Here is a 23,461-nt window from a genome sequence, read left to right as displayed (position 1 = left end):
TTTCGCTGCTGTTGCCCGTTACCACGCCGCTTGGTCCTGTTGTGGTGGGTGATTCTGTAACGGTTTTCTGTATGTGAAAGAGAGTCAGACCAAAATGCGGCATGGCTATTACGATCCATGTTTAATGAAACAAAATAAACACGAATCAAATACAAAAACAATAACTGTAACACGAAAACCGAAACAGCCTAATACTGGTGCAAAGTAACACAGAGACAGAACAAGGACAATCACCCACAAAACCCAACACCAAACAGGCTACCTAAATATGGTTCCCAATCAGAGACAATGACGAACACTTGCCTCTGATTGAGAACCATATCAGGCCAAACATAGAACTAGACAAACTAGACATGTAACATAGAATACCCACTCAGCTCACACCCTGACCAACCAAAACATAGAAACATACAAAGCAAACTATGGTCAGGGTGTGACATATATGATGAACAGAGAGTAGCAGTAGCGTAAAAGGGGGGTTGGCAGGTGGTAGGTGGCGGGACACAATGCAGATAGCCCGGTTAGCCAATGTGCGGGAGCACTGGTTGGTCGGCCCAATTGAGGTAGTATGTACATGAATGTATAGTTAAAGTGACTATGCATATATGATCAACAGAGAGTAGCAGCAGTGCAAAAAGAGGGGTTGGGGGGGTGGGGTGGGGGCTTAATACAGCCTGATACCAGTGCTGGTGGAGGCCTAAATCAGCATGGTGCAACAGTATCTTCTAAATCAAAGAGGAATAGGCGAAGCATGAATATGTTGGCTACATGAATTAAGATTTAATGTAGCCAAAGATTATAGGGTCCCCTAGGAAACACTGAACATCACTTTGGTTCTTACCCTGTCATAATAACTCATCCATGGAATTTTCATTCGTTGTCATGTCAAACAACACCGTATTCAAAGTGTCCACTATTAAATAGAGAATTAGAATACACATTATACTGCCATGATTCCAAAAGTTCACGCAAGTGTTTTGATCTAAATCGCAATTGCAACATTTGGTTAAAAAATAAGGCCTAGTATTTTTGCCCATATCGTGGCAGTGTGGAAATGATCTCAAACGAGTGCAGAAAATGCAGAAACTGATTGTCACGCCCTGGCCATAGAGAGGCTTTTATTCTGTATTTTGGTTAGGCCGGGGTGTGACTAGGGTGGGCATTCTAGTTTCTTTATTTCTATGTTTGGGCCGGGTATGGTTCTCAATCAGGGACAGCTGTCTATCGTTGTCTCTGATTGGGAATCATACTTAGGCAGCGACCGTCCCCGGTCCGGGAGCCTGCAGCGACCGTCCCCAGTACGGAGCCTGCAATGACAATCTCCAGCCCGGAGCCTCCAACGACGGTCTCCAGCCCGGAGCCTCCAGCGAGGGTCCCCAGTCCGGGGCCTGCAGCGAGGGTCCCCAGGCCGGGGCCTGCAGCGAGGGTCCCAGTCCGTAGCCTGCAGCGAGGGTCCCCAGTCCGGGGCCTGCAGCGAGGGTCCCCAGTCCTGGGCCTGCAGCGAGGGTCCCCAGTCCGGGGCTTGCAGCGAGGGTCCACAGTCCGGGGCCTGCAGCGAGGGTCACCAGTCCGGGGCCTGCAGCGAGGGTCCCCAGTCAGGGACTTGCAATGAGGGTCCCCAGTCCGGGGCTTGCAATGAGGGTCCCCAGTCCGGGGCCTGCAGCGAGAGTCCCCAGTCCGGGGCCTGCAGCGAGGGTTCCCAGTCCGGGGCCTGCAGCGAGGGTCCCCAGTCCGGGGCCTGCAGCGAGGGTCCCCAGTCCGGGGCCTGCAGCGTGGGTCCCAAGTTCGGGGCCTGCAGCGAGGGTACCCAGTCCAGAGGCACCACCAAAGTGGGGGGAGCCAGAGGTGGAACGGGGTCTGCGTCCCGCACCGGAGCTGCCACCAAAGTAGATGCCCACCCGGACCCTCCCCTATAGAGTCAGGTTTTGCGGCTGGAGTCCGCACCTTTGGGGGGCATTCTAGTTTCTTTATTGCTATGTTTTGGCCGGGTATGGTTCTCAATCAGGGACAGCTGTCAATCGTTGTCTCTGATTGGGAATCATACTTATGCAGCCTTTTTCCCACCTGTGTTTTGTGGGTAGTTGTTTTCTGTAGAGTTTAAGCTCCTTACAGAACTGTTTCGGTTTTCCCTCTTGTTTATTTTGTTTGAGTGTTTTGTGATCAAATAAAATCATGAACACTTACCACGCTGCGCTTTGGTCCTTTCCTCGTTACGACGAGAGCCGTGACACTGATGGAAATGCAGGAAATGATTTTATGTTGAAGTTGAATTGAACAGTATAAAACAATCAGAATGGAGAAAGACCCATTGAAATCATTTTGAATATACAGTGCCTTGCGAAAGTATTCGGCCCCCTTGAACTTTGCGACCTTTTGCCACATTTCAGGCTTCAAACATAAAGATATAAAACTGTATTTTTTTTGTGAAGAATCAACAACAAGTGGGACACAATCATGAAGTGGAACGACATTTATTGGATATTTCAAACTTTTTTAACAAATCAAAAACTGAAAAATTGAGCGTGCAAAATTATTCAGCCCCTTTACTTTCAGTGCAGCAAACTCTCCCCAGAAGTTCAGTGAGGATCTCTGAATGATCCAATGTTGACCTAAATGACTAATGATGATAAATACAATCCACCTGTGTGTAATCAAGTCTCCGTATAAATGCACCTGCACTGTGATAGTCTCAGAGGTCCGTTAAAAGCGCAGAGAGCATCATGAAGAACAAGGAACACACCAGGCAGGTCCGAGATACTGTTGTGAAGAAGTTTAAAGCCGGATTTGGATACAAAAAGATTTCCCAAGCTTGAAACATCCCGAGAAGCACTGTGCAAGCGATGATATTGAAATGGAAGGAGTATCAGACCACTGCAAATCTACCAAGACCTGGCCGTCCCTCTAAACTTTCAGCTCATACAAGGAGAAGACTGATCAGAGATGCAGCCAAGAGGCCCTGGATCACTCTGGATGAACTGCAGAGATCTACAGCTGAGGTGGGAGACTCTGTCCATAGGACAACAATCAGTCATATATTGCACAAATCTGGCCTCTATGGAAGAGTGGCAAGAAGAAAGCCATTTCTTAAAGATATCCATAAAAAGTGTTGTTTAAAGTTTGCCACAAGCCACCTGGGAGACACACCAAACATGTGGAAGAAGGTGCTCTGGTCAGATGAAACCAAAATTGAACTTTTTGGCAACAATGCAAAACGTTATGTTTGGCGTAAAAGCAACACCCTGAACACACCATCCCAACTGTCAAACACGGTGGTGGCAGCATCATGGTTTGGGCCTGCTTTTCTTCAGCAGGGACAGGGAAGATGGTTAAAATTGATGGGAAGATGGATGGAGCCAAATACAGGACCATTCTGGAAGAAAATCTGATGGAGTCTACAAAAGACCTGAGACTGGGACGGAGATTTGTCTTCCAACAAGACAATGATCCAAAACATAAAGCAAAATCTACAATGGAATGGTTCAAAAATAAACATATCCAGGTGTTAGAATGGCCAAGTCAAAGTCCAGACCTGAATCCAATCGAGAATCTGTGGAAAGAACTGAAAACTGCTGTTCACAAATGCTCTCCATCCAACCTCACTGAGCTCGAGCTGTTTTGCAAGAAGGAATGGGAAAAAATGTCAGTCTCTCGATGTGCAAAACCGATAGAGACATACCCCAAGCGACTTACAGCTGTAATCACAGCAAAAGGTGGCGCTACAAAGTATTAACTTAAGGGGGCTGAATAATTTTGCACACCCAATTTTTCCGTTTTTGATTTGTTAAAAAAGTTTGAAATATCCAATAAATGTCGTTCCACTTCATGATTGTGTCCCACTTGTTGTTGATTCTTCACAAAAAAATACAGTTTTATATCTTTATGTTTGAAGCCTGAAATGTGGCAAAAGGTCGCAAAGTTCAAGGGGGCCGAATACTTTCGCAAGGCACTGTATGTGATACCACCCTAGAGTCACACACTACTCATAAAGCAAATGTAGAACTTGAATTAATCCAAAACATAAAATACCGCCAAATACGGTCAGAAATGAACATATGATATGATATTTTGGCCATATTGCCCAGCCCTATGGTGCGCCACTCCAGTGGCTGTTGCACATTTTCAGAGCTGGATTGTCTATATCCAAATGCCAGGAACCCTTGGTTCCCATTACATGATAGTTATCAGTAGACACACCCCATTCCACTCAGTCATAAACAACATTAATCATACTTTTAAGAAGCTTCTGTGGCCACTAAAACACATAGACCTGAGAGGGTCAATGTCACTCTACCAGCTAATGTATACAGTAGGAAAAGGAAAAGCCTATTAAGATCGCTCTGCTAGGTGCTGCCGCTTTCATCCCTCCCTCGTTCTCTTTCGTCCCTCCCTCGTTCTCTTTCGTCCCTCCCTCGTTCTCTTTCGTCCCTCCCTCGTTCTCTTTCGTCCCTCCCTCGTTCTCTTTCGTCCCTCCCTCGTTCTCTTTCGTCCCTCCCTCGTTCTCTTTCGTCCCTCCCTCGTTCTCTTTCGCCCCTCCCTCGTTCTCTTTCGTCCCTCCATCCCTCTCACGGTCTCCTTCTTCTCTCCATTCATATGGAGAATGTGACATTTCCTCCATATTGAGCTATCAGCCGTTACAGATAAGACCCATCTCTCTTCAATTCACTGTCTGGTTGTTTATCAGAGTGTAGATTAGTCCCACTGGCCCCTCTTACAGCCTAGTGAATAGAAATAACATAACTTTCGGAAGCAGCAAACATTCACTTCTCTCTGTTGCTACAGTTTGAAGAGTAGAGTTCAGTTTTGTTATGTATATCAACAGAGCTTGTTTGCCTACCACTGTATTGCTGATCCAGTAATTACGTGTATGGTCTATGTCTCAGTGGCTCACTGCCCACAGTGCTGACACCACACATAGCGAGGTGAAGGCTTTGTTATGTGTGTGCGTGCGTGTGTTTGGTCTTTGTTAAGAGATAACACCACACACACAAAGAACACAAACCAGAGACAACATACAGTTACAGCTTCGACAATAAACTATTCAGTTCAGTGGACATAGCGAGTATGCAGTATTTGAAGGGAAAGATACAGTGCTTGCCATGGAACAATGCATATGGCTTGTTTCTGCATTACTCTACAACAAATAGAGCTTGTAGCCCTAAAACCCGGAGTTACCTCTGGTTTGTTCAGCCATCCCAATGGGGAAAATGATTGTGGAAAGTTTTGGGATAAACGCTGAAAATCAGGTCTGAGGTTAACACAGGCTTAGGAGTGTAACACTCGTCTTCCTCCTCTTCTGAGGAGGAGTAGTATGAAGGATCGGAGGACCAATGCGCAGCGAAGTACGTGTTCATGGAGAGGAGACGTACTGGAGGTCTGGAGAGCAGGGCTGGCACCATCCGTCCTGGCTGGATGCTCACTCTAGCCCGGCAGATGTGGGGAGCTGGGATGTAGCGCACTGGGCTAAGAACACAAACTGGAGACACCGTGCGCTCCACCGCATAACACGGTGCTTGACCAGTACGATGCCCGCCATGGTAAGCACGTCTTGGAGAGCTGTAGCGCCGAACTGGCACAGGACGTGCAGGGCTAGGGAGGCGCACAGGAGGCCTGGTGCATGGGGCTGGCACAGTCGTCACCAGACGGCTAGCACTTACCTCAGAACGAGTATGGAGAGCTGACTCAGGTGACATCAAATACCAGACACGCTCCATCGGGCGGATGTCGTGCCTCATGCACCAACATGCAGCAACTCCCTCATTACTCTCTCCTCCAATCTCCCCATTAACTCCTTCACTGTCTCTGCTTCGCTTCCGTCGCTCACCTCCAATTTCGCCCTGACCGGCTCTGGTTCCATCCTTGGCTCTTTACGATAAGCACGGGGAGTTGGCTCAGGTCTGACTCCTGACTCTGCCACACTCCTCGTGTGCCTCCCCATCAATACATTTTTGGGGCTGCCTCTCGGGCTTCCTTGCCAGCCGTGCCAACTCTCAGCCTTAAGCTGCCTCCAGTTCCTCCTGTGGACGACGATACTCCCCAGCCTGTGCCCAGGGTCCCTTGCCTTCCAGTATCTCCTTCAATGTCCATTTCTCCAGGTAGCTCTGCTGCTCCTCACCACGCTGCTTGGTCCTTTGGTGGTGGGTGATTTTGTAACACTCGTCTTCCTCCTCTTCTGAGGAGCAGTAGTAGTAGGAAGGATCGGAGGACCAATGCGCAGCGTGGTACGTGTTCATGATGAATTTATTAAACACAGAACACTAAAACAAAAATAACAAGAGAACAAAATGAAACCGAAACAGTTCTGTCTGGTACAGATATGAAACAGAAAATACCTACCCACAAAACCCATGTAGGCAAGAGCTACCTAAGTATGGTTCTCAACCAGAGACAACAACTGACAGCTGTCCCTGATTGAGACCCATACCCGGCCAAAAACAAAGATATACAAAAACATAGAAAAAAGAACATAGAACGCCCTCCCTAGTCACACCCTGGCCTAACCAAAATAGAGAATAAAAAGCCTCTCTATGGCCAGGGCGTGACAAGGAGATCTAATACGTTTTGTTCTATGAGATAATATCAGTTAATTAACATGAGCCTTTTTGTGCTTTTTTTAATTACATAAATGCTTCAAAATGCACAAAGAAAATACATTAGCTGATGAAGATTATCTCGTAGAACAAAACATATAAGATCTCCTAAGCCTGTGTTTACCATAGACCTCCATGGCGGAGTTTGTGCCTACAAAAAAGACGCCGTTACTATTTCTCTCTATAGCCTAGAGTGCACACGGAACACAGACGTAGCTACTGTTTGATTGCAAGAGATACAATGCTTTCAGAAAGTATTCATACCCCTTAACTTATTCCACATTTTGTTACAACCTGAATTCAAAACCCATAATGACAAAGTGAAAACAAAATGTACTTAAATATTCACACCCGAGTCAATACATATTAGAATCTCCTTTGGCATTGATCAATTACAGCTGTGAGTCTTTCTGGGTAAATCTCTAAGAGCTTTTCAGACCTGGATTGAATTTGACATTTTTTTCAAGCTCTGTCAAGTTGTTTGTTGATCATTGCTAGACAGCCATTTTCAAGTCTTGCCATAGATTTTCAAAACGATTTAAGTCAAAACAGTTATTATACCACTCAGGAACATTCAATGCCGTGTTGGTAAGCATTTCCTGCAAAATTTCATGTTTTAGGTTATTGCCCTGCTGAAAGGGGAATTTATCTCCCAGTGTCTGCAGGCAAAATCCTCTAGGATTTTGCCTGTGCTTAACACTATGACAAGCATACCCATAACATGATGCAGCCCCACCATGCTTGAACATATGAAGAGTGGTACTCAGTGATGTGTTGGATTTGCCCCAAACTTAATGCTTTGTATTCAGGACAGATAATTTCTTAGCATAATTTTTTTGCAGTTTTAATTTAGTGCCTTTTGCAAAAAGGATGCATCTTTCTTTTTAATTCTGTACAGGCTTCCTTCCTTCCTTCTGTCATTTAGGTATCGTGGAGTAACTACAATGTTGTTGATCCATAATCAGTTTTCTCTTATCAAAGCCATTAAAATCCGTAACTGTTTAAAAGTCACCATTGTGAAATCCCTGAGCCGTTTCCTTAATCTCCTGCAACTAAGTTAGGAAGGATGCCTGTATCTTTGTAGTGACTGGGTGTATTGATACACCATCCAAAATGTAATTCATAACTTCACTATGCGCAAAGGGATATTCAATGTCTGCTTTATAAAAAAAGAAGTGTTATCTACAGATAGTTGACCTTCTTTGCGAGGCATTGGAAAACCTCCCCGGTCTCTGTGGTTGAATCAGTGTTTCAAATTCATTGCTTGACCGTAACAAAGAGGTTGAATACTTATTGACGCAAGACATTTCAGCTTTTCATGTTTTATTAATTTGTAAAAATGTCGAAATACACAATTCCACTGTGAGATTATGGGGTATTATGTGTAGGCCAGTGACACAAAATCTTAAATGTAAATCCTTTTTAAATTTAGGCTGCAACACAACAAAATGTATAATCAGTCAAGGGGTGTGGATACTTTCTGAAGACACTGTGTCTGATAATGTTTCTGGACCCTTCCACAGTAAATATACAGTAAGGCATCCCTCCATCAACTGCACCTACCTGAAACAGGTAGACATTTATCTGAGTAGGTTCACAAGTGTTAATAGCCTGTAGTCTAGTCCATTATCACAAGGTTATCAATCTGACATTCCAAACTGCCTTATTATCTCTGCTTCGAGAACTAGAATGAAAACATCAACATTCCGGAACTAGAATGTAAACATCCAAGATTCCGGATTCTCTCCACAAAATTCACATTCCCATCATTTTGTCAACATTCCTTTTCAGAATGCCTTATTCTTTGTAATCAGGCATGTGACTGCTCGTCTGTGGTTCCAATCTCTCACTCGCACACACACGCAGCGTGGTGAGTAGAAGGGGTTATTGTGAATAATTGGAGATAAAAAGAGAGGCTCTGTGATTTATGCTTCTTGGGATTGAAATGAATTCAATGACTTTTGACTTTCACACATGGGGGACACACACGATACACTGAGGCGCACAGGCTGCTCCCTATTCAACAAGGACAGCGTTGCCATACAACCCGCGTGTGTGACCCCTGAACCCTTAATCAGAGAGTAAGCTACATATGATAAAGTAAGAGCTACTCGATACCAATCTCCACCAATGAGAAACCAGAGATAGGTCTAGGTCTCTGATCTGTGCTCTTCCGGCATTAATCACAACCCATAGCCATTGAGCCAAAAGCTGGGTCACCCTCAAAACATAGTTACAAACCAAGAAATGTATGTATATAACATATCTGAGCATCTTCATGCAGAGTGGGTATAGACGTAGCTGACTAAAACTATGCTGTGATCTTGTAAACCCCAACGTTTTATCAGTGCTGATATATAATGGCCAATGTGTGATAGCGAACAGTGTTTGTCAAGCTTTTTAACAGAGATTGAGAGAGAGAGAGAGAGAGAGAGAGAGAGAGAGAGAGAGGAGGAGGAAGGGGAGAGAGAGAGATAGAAGGGGGGGATCTATATCTGTACCCAGCAGTGTCTGGTGTGGAAACTGTCAGCAGTGTTTTAACAGCCTGTGCTTTAGGCTATTTCCGTCTCACTCTGTCTGTGCCTGCTGAGAAAACTACTTCTTTCTCTGAAAGGGATATACACCGAGTATACAAAACATTAATAACACTTTCTATTACATGAATTAGACTGACCAGGTGAATCCAGGTGAAATCTATGATCCGTTATCAATGTTACTTGTTAAATCCACTTCAAATCAGTGTAGATGAAGGGGAGGAGACTGGTTAAAGAAGGAATTAAAGCCTTGAGACATGGATTGTGTATGTGCACCATTCAGAAGGTGAATGGGCAAGACAAAATATCTAAGTGCCTTTGAATGGGGTATGGTAGGTGCCAGGCGCACTGGTTTGTGTCAAGAACTGCAACGCTGCTAGGTTTTTCACGCACAACAGTTTCCCGTGTATCAAGAACGTTCCACCACCCAAAGGACATCCAGCCAACATGACAACTGTGGGAAGCATTGGAGTCAACATGGGCCAGCATCCCTGTGGAACACTTTATACACCTTGTAGAGGTGGGTGGAACGCAATATTAGGAAGGTGTTCCTAATGTTTTGTATACTCAGTGTATATGATAAGACTGTTTGGGGTTTCAAACATAACTACACCAGCTTCAACTCAGGAAGCTCGTACAACGACTACACACTACTCATAGTTATTGCAATTTATCTCCAAAGATAAAATGTCTGACGTTGACTCATGGTTATGGAACAATATAGTCAAGGTTGAAAAGTTGATCATCTAACCACTGCCAGGACAACAATAACAACAAAACCGCCACCATATCATCAGCCCACATGAGACGTAAAGGATGCACCTTCACGTTCTCACCCAGGGTGCCAGCTAGCTGCCTGGTATCTCACAGCTTCCATCCTGACCAGATAACACCAGCTGTGTGGTTCACCATTAACGAGCCTGATCAAACTAACACTTATATTTATTTCTGTAATAACAGGAATATTGTCACAGAAGGTTTTTTATGAAATACAAAAACAACTAAGTGTGTGAAACAGTAGTGATACTGGCAATAGCATGCTGTGAGGGTAGGAACTGCACTGGTGTTTTTGGCTTAGGTATATTTGTTTTAGGTCTCCAGGAGTGGAGTTGAAAATCCCTGAAAAATAAAATTATCTGCCCGGCACATCACAGACCCAGAACAAGGCCGTCAGACAGACAGAAGACAAAATATTGAGAAGACAAGAAGCACAACTTATCACTTATTCATTGTTCAGACAGAGACTCAAAAGTCTGGGCCAAGACGGGAAAACAGAGAGAATTCCCTCCTTAGCTGTTGTAGCCTGGGCCATGATGGCTGAGGAGAGGACTGGGGTGAGCTTAGCACTGTCGGTAAAATCAGAGCAAGTTCCCAACTCAGAGTAAACACACACACACTATCAAAGAGACACTCCGGCTTACCTTCACGTCTCGATGGATGACGTTGTTGTCATGGCAATACCGTAGTGCCTCTAGGATCTGTCTCATGTAGTGACTGGAGAGGGATAGAGAGCAATAAAACACCATGACTGTTGATTCGATACAACATTGTTGTAATCAGTGGTGTATAGTACTTAAAGTAAGTAAAAATACTTCAAAGTACTACTTAAGTTGTTTTTTGGGGTATCTGTAATTTACTATTCATATTTTGGACATGTTTTACTTTTACTCCACTACCTTCCGAAAGAAAATAATGTACTTTCTACTCCTTACATTTTCCCTGACACCCAAAAGTACTCATTACATTTTGAATGCTTAGCAGGACAGGAAACTGGTCCAATTCACACACTTATCAAGAGAACATCCCTGGTCGTCCCTACTGCCTCTGATCTGGCGGACTCACTAAACATAAATGCTTCGTTTGTAAATTATGTTTGAGTGTTGGAGAGTGCCCCTGGCTATCTGTAAAAAAAATTTAAAACTATACAATTGTGCCGTTAATATAAGGAATATTAAATTATTTATACTTTTGATACTTAAGTATATTTAAAAACATTTTTTTTACTTTTACTCAAGTATAATTTTACTGGGTGACTTTCACTTTCGTCATTTTCTATGAATTTATCTTTACTTTTAATCAAGTATGAAAATGGGGTACTTTTTCCACCACTGGTTATAATGTCAACACTGTAACAGCAACAAGTGGATACTGTTGTTTTTAGTATCGTGTGTTTTTCTTTTCTTCTCTGAATTTCTTTTTCACTAGTGTTGTGTTTTGAAATGCTGAATGCCACATCGAAGTATGGCCTTGAGAGGCGGAACTCTTCAGGCAGAGAATCATGGGAAGTGGTCTTACCTGGCCACTGCTTCACTGTACACAAAGCCAGCATCTGCCCTCTTCACGATCTCAAAACACAGGTCTGCTCCATCCATACTGTAGGAGAGCGAGAGAGGCCGAGGGAGAGGAAGATACAGGAGGAAGGAGAGGGAGGGAGAGCGAGAGAGGCAGAGGGAGATACAGGAGGAAGGAGAGGGAGGGAGAGCGAGAGAGGCCGAGGGAGATACAGGAGGAAGGAGGGGGAGGGGGAGCGAGAGAGGCCGAGGGAGAGGGAGATACAGGAGGAAGGAGGGGGGAGCGAGAGAGGCAGAGGGAGAGGGAGATACAGGAGGAAGGAGAGGGAGGGAGAGCGAGAGAGGCAGAGGGAGAGGGAGATACAGGAGGAAGGAGAGGGAGGGAGAGCGAGAGAGGCAGAGGGAGAGGGAGATACAGGAGGAAGGAGAGGGAGGGAGAGCGAGAGAGGCAGAGGGAGAGGGAGATACAGGAGGAAGGAGAGGGAGGGAGAGCGAGAGAGGCAGAGGGAGAGGGAGATACAGGAGGAAGGAGAGGGAGGGAGAGCGAGAGATGCAGAGGGAGAGGGAGATACAGGAGGAAGGAGAGGGAGGGAGAGCGAGAGAGGCCGAGGGAGAGGGAGATACAGGAGGAAGGAGAGGGAGGGAGAGTGAGAGAGGCCGAGGGAGAGGGAGATACAGGGGGAAGGAGAGGGAGGGGGAGTGAGAGAGGCCGAGTGAGAGGGAGATACAGGGGGAAGGAGAGGGAGGGGGAGTGAGAGAGGCCGAGGGAGATGGAGATACAGGGGGAAGGAGAGGGAGGGAGAGCGAGAGAGGCCGAGGGAGAGGGAGATACAGGAGGAAGGAGGGGGGCGAGAGAGGCCGAGGGAGAGGGAGATACAGGAGGAAGGAGAGGGAGGGAGAGTGAGAGAGGCCGAGGGAGAGGGAGATACAGGAGGAAGGAGAGGGAGGGAGAGTGAGAGAGGCCGAGGGAGAGGGAGATACAGGGGGAAGGAGAGGGAGGGGGAGTGAGAGAGGCCGAGGGAGAGGGAGATACAGGGGGAAGGAGAGGGAGGGGGAGTGAGAGAGGCCGAGGGAGATGGAGATACAGGGGAAGGAGAGGGAGGGAGAGCGAGAGAGGCCGAGGGAGAGGGAGATACAGGAGGAAGGAGGGGGGAGCGAGAGAGGCCGAGGGAGAGGGAGATACAGGAGGAAGGAGAGGGAGGGAGGGAGCGAGAGAGGCCGAGGGAGAGGGAGATACAGGAGGAAGGAGGGGGGGAGGGAGAGTGAGAGAGGCCGAGGGAGAGGGAGATACAGGGGGAAGGAGAGGGAGGGGGAGAGAGAGGCCGAGGGAGAGGGAGATACAGGGGGAAGGAGAGGGAGGGGGAGTGAGAGAGGCCGAGGGAGATGGAGATACAGGAGGAAGGAGGGGGAGGGAGAGCGAGAGAGGCCGAGGGAGAGGGAGATACAGGGGGAAGGAGAGGGAGGGGGAGTGAGAGAGGCCGAGGGAGATGGAGATACAGGGGGAAGGAGAGGGAGGGGGAGTGAGAGAGGCCGAGGGAGAGGGAGATACAGGAGGAAGGAGAGGGAGGGGGAGTGAGAGAGGGGAAGAAGAGAGGTCAGTTTAGCATAAAGGTCAATGTAAATGTCCAGGCTTCAGGAGGTGAAAAGGCTTATTACAGTTTGATGTGTGTGTTACTGTCTTTACTTTACCTATCCAATATTCAATAGACACCACTGCTATGGGCCGGTTTGAAAGCTGTGTGTCTGTCGCATGTGTTTGTCGGTCTGCATATTTGTGTGTGATAAAGCTATGGAAGTTACCCAAAATGAAACTTGTTCATTTTTAATCGAATCCTTTGACGCACATGAGAGAGATGTGAAACAGGACATTTCATATTTCATATTTCACGTAAAGGAATTTGCCATGGTGTGTGTTCGTGCACGCGTGTGTGTGTGTGTCTGTGGAGTCTTCAGGGACCTAAGGGGAGGCTCCTCTGGTGTGGAATCTTTGTCTTATCTCTGCTTCTTCATATTCCACATTGGTTGTGCTTTTTTTTTCTTCGTTCTCTCGTTCTCTCTCTTTCTTATTTTTCAGCAAACACTATCTCTTCTACAGCCCGGCCTCTCTCACTAGGGCTGGGTGGTATCCAGATGTTCATGCAGTCATACTGTTTCTGTACCATACCAGGGTATACGGTATTAGCGGAAGTGCCCACAAGGGGTTCTATTTAAAACAAACAGTACAAGACAATTTAGGCAACAGGGATCTTGATCCAGGAGGGGATTGAATGTCTCTGCTGTAACCAAGAAGCTTAATCTTGACATCTAGCCGCTTAGCTAGCAAGTTAGCAAACCAAATGCAAAGCTGGAGCCCTAAGCTGGATGTCATTTATTTGACACATCTTAGATTTCTTATAGTTCTACTTAACTTCTAAGAAATGGTATAACCCCCCCAACCCACAATATATATCTTTTTTAACCGGTATTGAAAATCATACTGTCTGTATTATGAAATAACCCAGTAATATGGCATTAACACTCACTCCCTTTCTCTCCATCTCTCCCTCTCTTACTTTCTCTATCACTTCCTCTACCACCTGTCCGCTCGGGCTCCGTCATCCTTCCAGCCCTCTACCATCTCTTTCTCCCTCTTCTTACTCCGTCCTTCTCTCTGCTTTCTCTACTCCTATTATCACAAAACCTCTCACTTCCAACACATTCTAGAACAACTTCCTACACTGATACACACACCCCTTTACCCTGTGTGTGTGTGTGTGTGTGTGTGTGTGTGTGTGTGTGTGTGTGTGTGATCATGTGTAATAGATAAGTTACAGAGTGTGTGACAGACTTACAACTCGAAGACCATGTAGAGCATGCCATCTGAGCTGTATGTCTCCACCAGCTCTACGATGTGAGGGTGCTTCAGCATGTGGCAGATACTGGCCTCTCTCTTCAGATCTGCGGAGGTAAGTGAAGGAGAGAGGGAAAGGAGAGAGGTCAGGGGTTAGAATTCACGGTCTCTGGCTTTCGAGAGAAAAGCATCAGAAGAACTCATGTACGGTAAATGAGAGGAAAAAACGATGCTCTACGTTAGGCTAGATCAGTAGACACGCCTTCTCATCGCTAGAACCATTCAATCTGAAAAATAAATGTGGTGAAGATCATGTGAGAGCTTGAGTTTTGACACAACTGTGGGAAGCATTGGAGTCAACATGGGCCAGCATCCCTGTGGAACGCATTAGACACCTTGTAGAGTCCAGGCCCTGATGAATTGAGGCTGTTCTGAGGGCAAACGGGGGAGTGGTGTGCAACTCAATATTAGGAAGGTGTCCTTAATATTTTGGGGAGAAAATGTGATTGCTTGAACAAATCAATATTCTGAGTCTTCAACAGGGATGCAAATGGGGTATTGCACTGTCATCCTAAGATGAATTGAAGGTATAAACTCAAACAGGTATTATAAACCTGGTGGTTCGAGCCCTGAATGCTGATTGGCTGAAAGCCGTGGCATGTCAGACAGAATACCACGGGTATGAAAAATATTTATATATTACACTGGTAACCTGTTTATAATAGCAATAAGGCACCTCGGGAGGTTGTGGTATATGGCCGATATTCCACAGCTAAAGGTTGTATCCAGGCACCCATCGTTGTGTCGTGCATAATAAGAACAGCCCTTAGCTGTGGTATATTGGCCATATTTCACACCCTCTTGTGCCTTGCTGAAATAAGCCTGAGTGAGTGAGTGTGTGTGCCTGCTGTTAAGACTAGCCAACACTAGGGGAGCTATCAGGAGCTTACATGAAGCTTCATCCAAACAGGCAATGTGTGTTACTGTTACTCTCGCCACTCCTTCCCTCTGTCCAATGTGAGGTCCTACCGTGCCATCTTTCTACCTCCTCCCCCCCTCCCTCCCTCCCTCCCTCCCTCCCTCCCTCCTCCCCTCCCTCCCTCCCTCCCTCCCTCCCTCCCTCCCTCCCTCCGTCCAATGTGAGGTCCTACCGTGCCACCTCCCTCCCTCCCTCCCTCCCTCTCTTCCTCCCTCCCTCCCTCCCTCTCTTCCTCCCTCCCCCCTCCCTCCCTCTTCCTCCCTCCCTCCCTCTCTTTCTCCCTCCCATCATCTGTTACTCTCGCCACTCCTTCCCTCTGTCCAATGTGAGGTCCTACCGTGCCATCTTCCTACCTCCTCCCCTCCCTCCCTTCCTTCCTCCCTCCCTCTCTTTCTCCCTCCCTCCTTCCCTCTGTCCAATGCGAGGTCCTACCGTGCCATCTTCCTACCTCCTCCCCTCCCCCCTCCCTCCCTCCCTCCCTCCCTCCCTCCCTCCCTCCCTCCCTCCCTCCCTCCCTCCCTCCCTCCCTCCCTCCCTCCCTCCCTCCCTCCCCAATGTGAGGTCCTACCGTACCTCCCTCCCTCCCTTCCCTCCCTCCCTCCCTCCCTCTCTTCCTCCCTCCCTCCCTCTCTCTCTTCCTCCCTCCCTCCCTCTCTTTCTCCCTCCCATCATCTGTTACTCTCTCCCTCCTTCCCTCTGTCCAATGTGAGGTCCTACCGTGCCATCTTCCTACCTCCTCCTCCCCTCCCCCCCTCCCTTCCTCCCTCCCTCCCTCTCTCCCTCCCTCCCTCCTTCCCTCTGTCCAATGCCCTACCGTGCCATCTTCCTACCCTCCTCCCCTCCCTCCCTCCCTCCCTCCCTCCCTCCCTCCCTCCCTCCCTCCCTCCCTCCCCCCCTCCCTCCCTCCCTCCCTCCCATCATGTGTTTATATGTGTGACCCGGTTGTCAAACAGAAATACCTCCAGCCTTTTAGATCTACATTTGAGTCATTTAGCAGACTCTCTTATCCAGAGCGACTTACAGTAGTGAATGCATACATTTTCATACTTTTTTCAGTACTGGTCCCCACTGTACTGCATTACACATTGTACAAAATATTAAGGACACCTTCCTAATATTGAGTTGCACCCCCCCCTTTTGCCCTCAGAACAGCCTCAATTCATCAGGGCATGGACTCTACAAGGTGTCTAAAGTGTTCCACAGGGATGCTGGCCCATGTTGACTCCAATGCTTCCCACAGTTGTGTCAAGTTGTCTGGCTGTCCTTTGGGTGGTCGACCATTCTTGATACACATGGGAAACTGTTGAGTGTGAAAAACCCAGCAGCGTTGCAGTTCTTGACACTCAAATGGGTGCCATACCCCGTTCAAAGGCACCTAAATATTTTCTCTTATATTCACTCTCTGAATGGCATACATAATCCAAATCTTAATTGTCTCAATGCTTAAAAATCCTTCTTTAACCTGTCTCCTCCCCTTCAACTACACTGACTAAAGTGGATTTAACAAGTGACATCAGTAAGGGATCACACTGTAGCTTTCACCTGGATTCCCCTGGTCAGCCTATGTCACGGAAAGAGCAGGTGTCCGTAATGTTTTGTACACTCAGTGTATACTACAGAGTGAGAGAACCAATAGATCAACACAAACATGCTGCATGTTGTTTTGACTACAGCACCATCTTCATCAAGCACTGGAATGTTAGAATGTAGAACTTCTTGGTTCTACAGACACAATGGACCAGCGTTGCTCTGATCTATTTTCCTCTCTCCTCTTTCCTCCCTTTCCCTCTCCTGTTTTTGCCTCGCCCTGGGCTCCACGCTAACCTTTTTCTACAAGGAGCACGTGTGCGCCTAAATTGGAAAATGTAGATGCAACACAAAGATATTTAGGAGCACAATGAAACATATTTGAGGTAATAAAGCTAAAATCCTTAAAATGTTTCTAGGTACTCACTCTGGTGCTCCTAAATAAAAATGACAGGTCGCACAGCATAATATTTAGGCACATATGCGGGTGGAAATGGTCGCACTGAAGAGCCCCGTCTCAGCTCCTCTCCTCATCCACCCATCCCCTACAGCAGGCACTTACCTTAACACCCACCCACCTCCAGGCAACAGCTATTCTGGGAGGGAATATTGGAGCTAGACGAGTGAGATATCATATGTAATCTTGTGCACACACACACACACACACACACACACACACACACACACACACACACACACACACACACACACACGAGTACCTAACTTTTCAGCTTTATGCACACACTCCAGGAAAACACATTACTCCTCACTCTTAACAGCATTCACTTTTAATATCCTTCTCTGCACTATCACACACATAAAACCAAACTATGCAGACACACAAATACCGCTACACACAAATTCTCATTCATACAGTACAGCCTGCAATACATTTTGATGCAGCCGGAGGACATTTAACATTCATCAGCAGTGCCAATGTCAGAGCTCCAGGAGAAAGAAAGAAAGAAAGAAAGAAGGAAAGAAAGAAAGAAGGAAAGAAAGAAAGAAAGAAAGGGACGCAATGTGAAAGGAGATATCGGAGAGTGTGGGTGGCATTCCGTACACTGGAGAAATAATAATGGAGATCCTTCACTACTTGTCAACTATTCGTCCCATATCAAAATTGTCTGTACTGTCAAAGGTACTGGAGTCCTTAGTTAGTAGGCAGCTGAAGGCCTACCTCCAAGAAAACAACCTCTTAAATGGAATGCAATCAGGTTTTAGGTCTGACCACAGCACTGTTTCAGCAACATTGAAGGTTTTAAATGACATCCACTGTGCTCTTGATTTAGAAGTTGCATTGTGTTGTCTGTCTTTTTTGATTTGTCGAAGTCTTTTGACACCGTGGACCATGCTGTGTTAGTGCAAAGATTAAAATGTTGTGGAATTACTGGTCATGCTCTAGATTGGTTTATAAAGTACCTATCAAATCGTACACAATGTGTAATGGTGGATAGTTGTAAATCTGAGTCCATAGAGGTGTGCTCAGGTGTTCTGCAAGGTTCTATTTTGGGCCCACTGTTGTTCATTTTGTATATCAACAACATTGGGGATCTTATTGAAACAGTGGATGTTCCTTTTTATGCAGATGATACTGTTCTTTATTCAAGTGGTAGTAGTTTATCTTTAGCTTTTGAAAATGCCCAAAGAGCATGTAACATCATACAACAGAATCTGTATGATTTAAAGCTGATTCTAAATTCGGGTAAAACAAAATGCATGGTATTTTCAAATGCCAGGCATGTTACAAATCATGTCATTGCTACATTGGCTGGACATACTATAGAGCAAGTTAAAGTGTACAAATATTTGGGTGTGTGGGTTGATGATAAGCTGAGCTTCACTGCATGTAGAGAACTTGATAAGGAAGCTCAAGCTGAAAATAGGATTTTATTACCGGCATAAGGCTTGTTTTTCTTTTGACGCCAGGAAGGAGCTGGTACGATGTACATTACTGTCGGTTTTAGTTTTTAGTGATGTTATATATATGCAGGCCTCAGCCACTACCCTGAGAGCACTTGATTCAGTATATCATGCAGCCCTCAGGATCATTACAAATCAGAAACGTCTAACACATCATTGTGAACTCTACAGTGCTGTTGGCTGGTCGTCATTGACCTTGCGTAGGCTTAGACACTGGTATACACTGATTTATAAGGCCATATTGGCTAAAATGCCTGTTTATCTCTGTTTTAGTCAGGTTAGTAAATAAATATCAATTATGGTCCCATTCTGATTTGCTTCTAACAGTACCAAAAATTTGAACAGGTCATGGTAGAAATAGTTTTAGTTACTTAGCACCGTGGTCCTGGAATTCCCTCCTGAACATTTTAAAATGCGATGATCTGGTTTCGGTGGTGGAGTTTAAACACTTGATCGATGTATACATCATAGAAGAGTGTAATTGTTTTTAGGACAGCTGTTTTTAGTCAAGACGTTTGTGTTTTTAATGTACAAATGTTTCTGTTGTACTGTATGTGTGTTTATAGTTTTGTTTAATGTTGTGTTAGTGTATGTAAGTTGTTTTGTCTGAAACGTTGTTCCCCCTGCTGCTATTGGACCAGGTCTCTCTTGGAAAAGAGATGTTATCTCAATGAGAAAAAACCTGTATAAATAAAAGGTCAAATGAAAGAAAATAAGCCAATATTACAGCCATTCACAACACTGGCAGGTAATTAATACCGTGAAACACTTTCCTTCCACTATTACTGCAGATATACTGTATTATGTTCTGAAATTACAATGGAAAAATATGTGTAGCACCTTTATGGGCAGTCAGGAGGTAAAGGATAAGGTATATAAAATAGTGATTTTGTTCATATAAATTATGTCAGTGCAATGGCACTAAAGGTTCATGTTGGCAAGTAGTCGAAAATGACTTACCAAAAAAAACAATGAACAAAAATGAATTTCTTCCCAGAAATCAAAAGCAAAACAATCCAAAACTGGACTTAGGTAAAAAGACTACAGGTACTGAGAAGGCGGACACGCTCCACTTCCAAGCTTACAGAACTCTGGCAAAGCCAGGTAGAAATACCTTGGGCCATGTTCTAGGCTAAACCATAGCCACAATGAGTAGGGGTGCACACTGCACATAAACTGGTTAAACATGTATTTACACAACACAAAGGCTATAGAAACATCTAATAACAGACCACCATAACATCACATTATCCATAGGCCTTCAAATCAAACCGGTCCACATCTTCAATAGCCGTGATCTCAATTAACAGATAAACAAAATGGCAGAACTGGCAGGAAAAAGGGGTGCACACCTCTTGAGCAATCCCACATCTACACGGAAATGTCAGTGGGCGTGAGAAGCGGCCACAAACGAAAACAAACATACAGTAAGCACTCAAAATAAATCCCCAAACTGAAGGAAAATGACTTCACTTGACTAGCAAACGTAGGCTAATGACAAGAAGGGAATTTAATAGCAACAGGACTCATGATTACAGCATGCTATATAATCAGAGAAAGAACTTGGAATAACAACACTAAATGGCTTCACTGTGAGAATCAGAGAGACACGTGGCTCTTGTAGGCCTCCTGGTGGGTTTAGTAAAACGCTTATTAGCGCTAGCCTAGTGGGTGTTTGTCCGAAGATAATTCATTGTTTGTCCTAAGATAATTATTAAGATAATAGCAAAACCGCAACAGTGCTGAAAGGAAAATACAGCTCAAAAAATATCCTTTGGTATTTGTTTCACTAGTCCACTGTTGATACAGTCGCAAAATGTTTTGCATGTCAGCAATCAAGATTTCCCGATATAGAACCTACAAAATAGAGAAACAGTATGATGCGTGGACTAATGAAACAAATACCAAAAGATACAATGTTTCAGCTCCCAGTAGAAGCTCTCAGGCCTCGGTCTCTGTGTGTGTGTGTGTGTGTGTGTGTGTGTGTGTGTGTGTGTGTGTGGTTGGAAGTGACTGAATGGAAATGATTCTCAGATCACTGCATCAGTATTACAGCTGACCTCAGAATAGAGGCAATAAATGAGGAGGGAGGGAGCGTGAGAGAGAGAGAGAGATTGCATAAGTGTGGTTGAATGAAAGAGATTAAATGAATGAAAATTGGGAGGGAGAGAGGGAGGGAGGGAGATGGATATAGATCACACACAACAAGGCCATGTACTTTCTTCAAAGCCAGATCAAAACCCATAGGAGGAAAGCACAAACCTCCATATGGCTTTGACACGCATGCACACTGCAGGGGGCATGTCAAACAGTGCCATGTTCAATGACTCACCACAGATAAAGCAGTTAGGAGGGGGGGAGGGGAGGAGGGGGAGAGAGAGATCTCAATAGAGGTCCCAGTTTCTCCAGCTGGGAGTTAAAGCCTGTTCTGGAGGAGGGCCTGATCTGTCTGTCTGTGTCTGTGTGTCTGTGTGTCTGTGTGTCTGTGTGTCTGTGTGTCTGTGTGTGTGTGTGTCTGTCTGTCTGTCTGTCTGTCTGTCTGTCTGTCTGTCTGTCTGTCTGTCTGTCTGTCTGTCTGTCTGTCTGTCTGTCTGTCTGTCTGTCTGTCTGTCTGTCTGTCTGTCTGTCTGTCTGTCTGTCTGTCTGTCTGTCTGTCTGTGTGTGTGTGTGTGTGTGTGTGTGTGTGTGTGTGCACTGTGTGATGTTTCTGCTGCTGGTAGTCAATACCTGCTCCAAAGGGGCAGCAGAGAGAGGCCTTGGTACATGTAGTAGAGCTCTAGGTGCCAGGTGCCCCAATTACTATAGCTACCACCTGGAGAGGAGGAGGAGGGATGGTGAGAGGGAGGGAGGGATGGTGAGAGGGAGGGAGGAATGGTGGGAGGGATGGGGAGAGGGATGGGGAGGGAGGGATGGGGAGAGGGATGGGGAGGTAGGGAGACTGAAAGTGATGAATCTCTGGTTCTCAGGGCTGCTTTTCTCTCTTATCTCTTCTGCAGTCTGACCTATTCATCACACACCACTGGGACAGGGGGCCTCAGCAAGTGTGTGTTTGTAGATGGAGAGAATGTGCAAGCATGTGTGTGTGTGAAAGCTTTAGTGTGTGTGTGACCCCTGCTGGCCAATCGATCGCCGGCCCACGCCATTTCTGGGTCCTTCAGGCCCGTCCCTAGTTGTTGTGCAGCAGTGTGTGTGTGACCCCTGCTGGCCAATCGATCGCCGGCCCACGCCATTTCTGGGTCCTTCAGGCCCGTCCCTAGTTGTTGTGCAGCAGTGTGTGTGTGACCCCTGCTGGCCAATCGATCGCCGGCCCACGCCATTTCTGGGTCCTTCAGGCCCGTCCCTAGTTGTTGTGCAGCAGTGTGTGTGTGACCCCTGCTGGCCAATCGATCGCCGGCCCACGCCATTTCTGGGTCCTTCAGGCCCGTCCCTAGTTGTTGTGCAGCAGTGTGTGTGTGACCCCTGCTGGCCAATCGATCGCCGGCCCACGCCATTTCTGGGTCCTTCAGGCCCGTCCCTAGTTGTTGTGCAGCAGTGTGTGTGTGACCCCTGCTGGCCAATCGATCGCCGGCCCACGCCATTTCTGGGTCCTTCAGGCCCGTCCCTAGTTGTTGTGCAGCAGTGTGTGTGACCCCTGCTGGCCAATCGATCGCCGGCCCACGCCATTTCTGGGTCCTTCAGGCCCGTCCCTAGTTGTTGTGCAGCAGTGTGTGTGACCCCTGCTGGCCAATCGATCGCCGGCCCACACCATTTCTGGGTCCTTCAGGCCCGTCCCTAGTTGTTGTGCAGCAGTGTGTGTGACTACTCTCCTGTATTAAAGCTGCTTGTTCAAGAGTAACTGTTCTATTTTCTATCACCCAACAAATGTGAAATATAAAAGACAAATCAACAAAGGAAACAGTGTTACTGCCATCTAGAGTTTGTGTGTGTGTGTATGTGTGTTGTGTGTGTGTGTGTGTGTGTGTGTGTGTGTGTACGGTCGATAGATTTCTCAGAGCTCCAGCCAAGGCTTGTGATTGGATACAAACAGGTGGTAGGGTGATGGAGAGGAATGGGAGGCCTAGTAAACGTTTCATTTGTGTTCTTCTCGGTCGTTTCCATCACTCTGTTTCCATCACTCGCTTTATGAGAAGGGAGGGATGACAGAAATCCCTGGCTCTGGTAGAAAAATATATATTTCTCCTCCGTGGAGCGGGGTACATGATCCCTCGTTCAGAAGGGGTTTGTAGGGGATTGTCTGTGGAGTGTGGTAGGAAGAGAAGCTAAGCTCAAATACTCTTGCAGACTTAGAAAAGGACTTAACCTGACAGTGAGTTTTCATAGCATGCACGCACGCACGCACACACACACTCACACACACTACTACAGAAATAATAAATAATACTAGTAATAATAATTGGAATTGTTATGCCAAACCGACTAGCACGGAGGGGAGCAGTGTTGTCTGGAGAAACCACAGATGTGTCCTGCATCAGGGGAACAGGCCGGATCAGCTACCTAACAACACAGTGACATATCATACTTCACTCTAGTGAAATCTACCATTCAACACCCATCTGTGACTATACCGAGCCACACACGTGCACACATATCTCTCTGTCAAATCTCCTGCTAGTCCATATACACTCCAGTAGGAAGAAATGAGAATGGAGGTGGAAACATGAGAGTGGAGTGACAAACTGTACAACTGTATGACACTCAAGACAACAGACAAAAGACAAGAGGACCATCCCAGTTTTTCTCCGGAGATATTGGACAGTGCAATTGTTTTACTGTTGTCAGTATTGACGTAT

At 46.2% G+C, this 23,461-nt stretch overlaps 1 protein-coding gene across 19 annotated transcripts in view; it reads right to left on the bottom strand.

The window, feature by feature from the left end:
• Positions 1–23,461, bottom strand: part of caska (calcium/calmodulin-dependent serine protein kinase a) — a 217,202-nt gene that overhangs the window by 97,145 nt on the left and 96,596 nt on the right. For all 19 annotated transcript variants that reach the window (XM_042306876.1, XM_042306873.1, XM_042306879.1 and 16 more), the window contains exons 3-5: positions 14,244–14,349; positions 11,417–11,494; positions 10,543–10,615 (exon numbers count right to left, since the gene is read on the bottom strand). In XM_042306876.1, the coding sequence (XP_042162810.1) occupies positions 10,543–10,615; positions 11,417–11,494; positions 14,244–14,349 (257 nt within the window). The remainder of the gene's footprint in view (positions 1–10,542; positions 10,616–11,416; positions 11,495–14,243; positions 14,350–23,461) is intronic.

This window comes from Oncorhynchus tshawytscha, linkage group LG26, assembly GCF_018296145.1.
Source record: "Oncorhynchus tshawytscha isolate Ot180627B linkage group LG26, Otsh_v2.0, whole genome shotgun sequence".
In the NCBI taxonomy this organism is placed as follows: domain Eukaryota; kingdom Metazoa; phylum Chordata; class Actinopteri; order Salmoniformes; family Salmonidae; genus Oncorhynchus; species Oncorhynchus tshawytscha.
The sequence above is the reverse complement of the archived record's forward strand: the minus strand, read 5'-3'. Positions and strand labels throughout refer to the sequence as shown.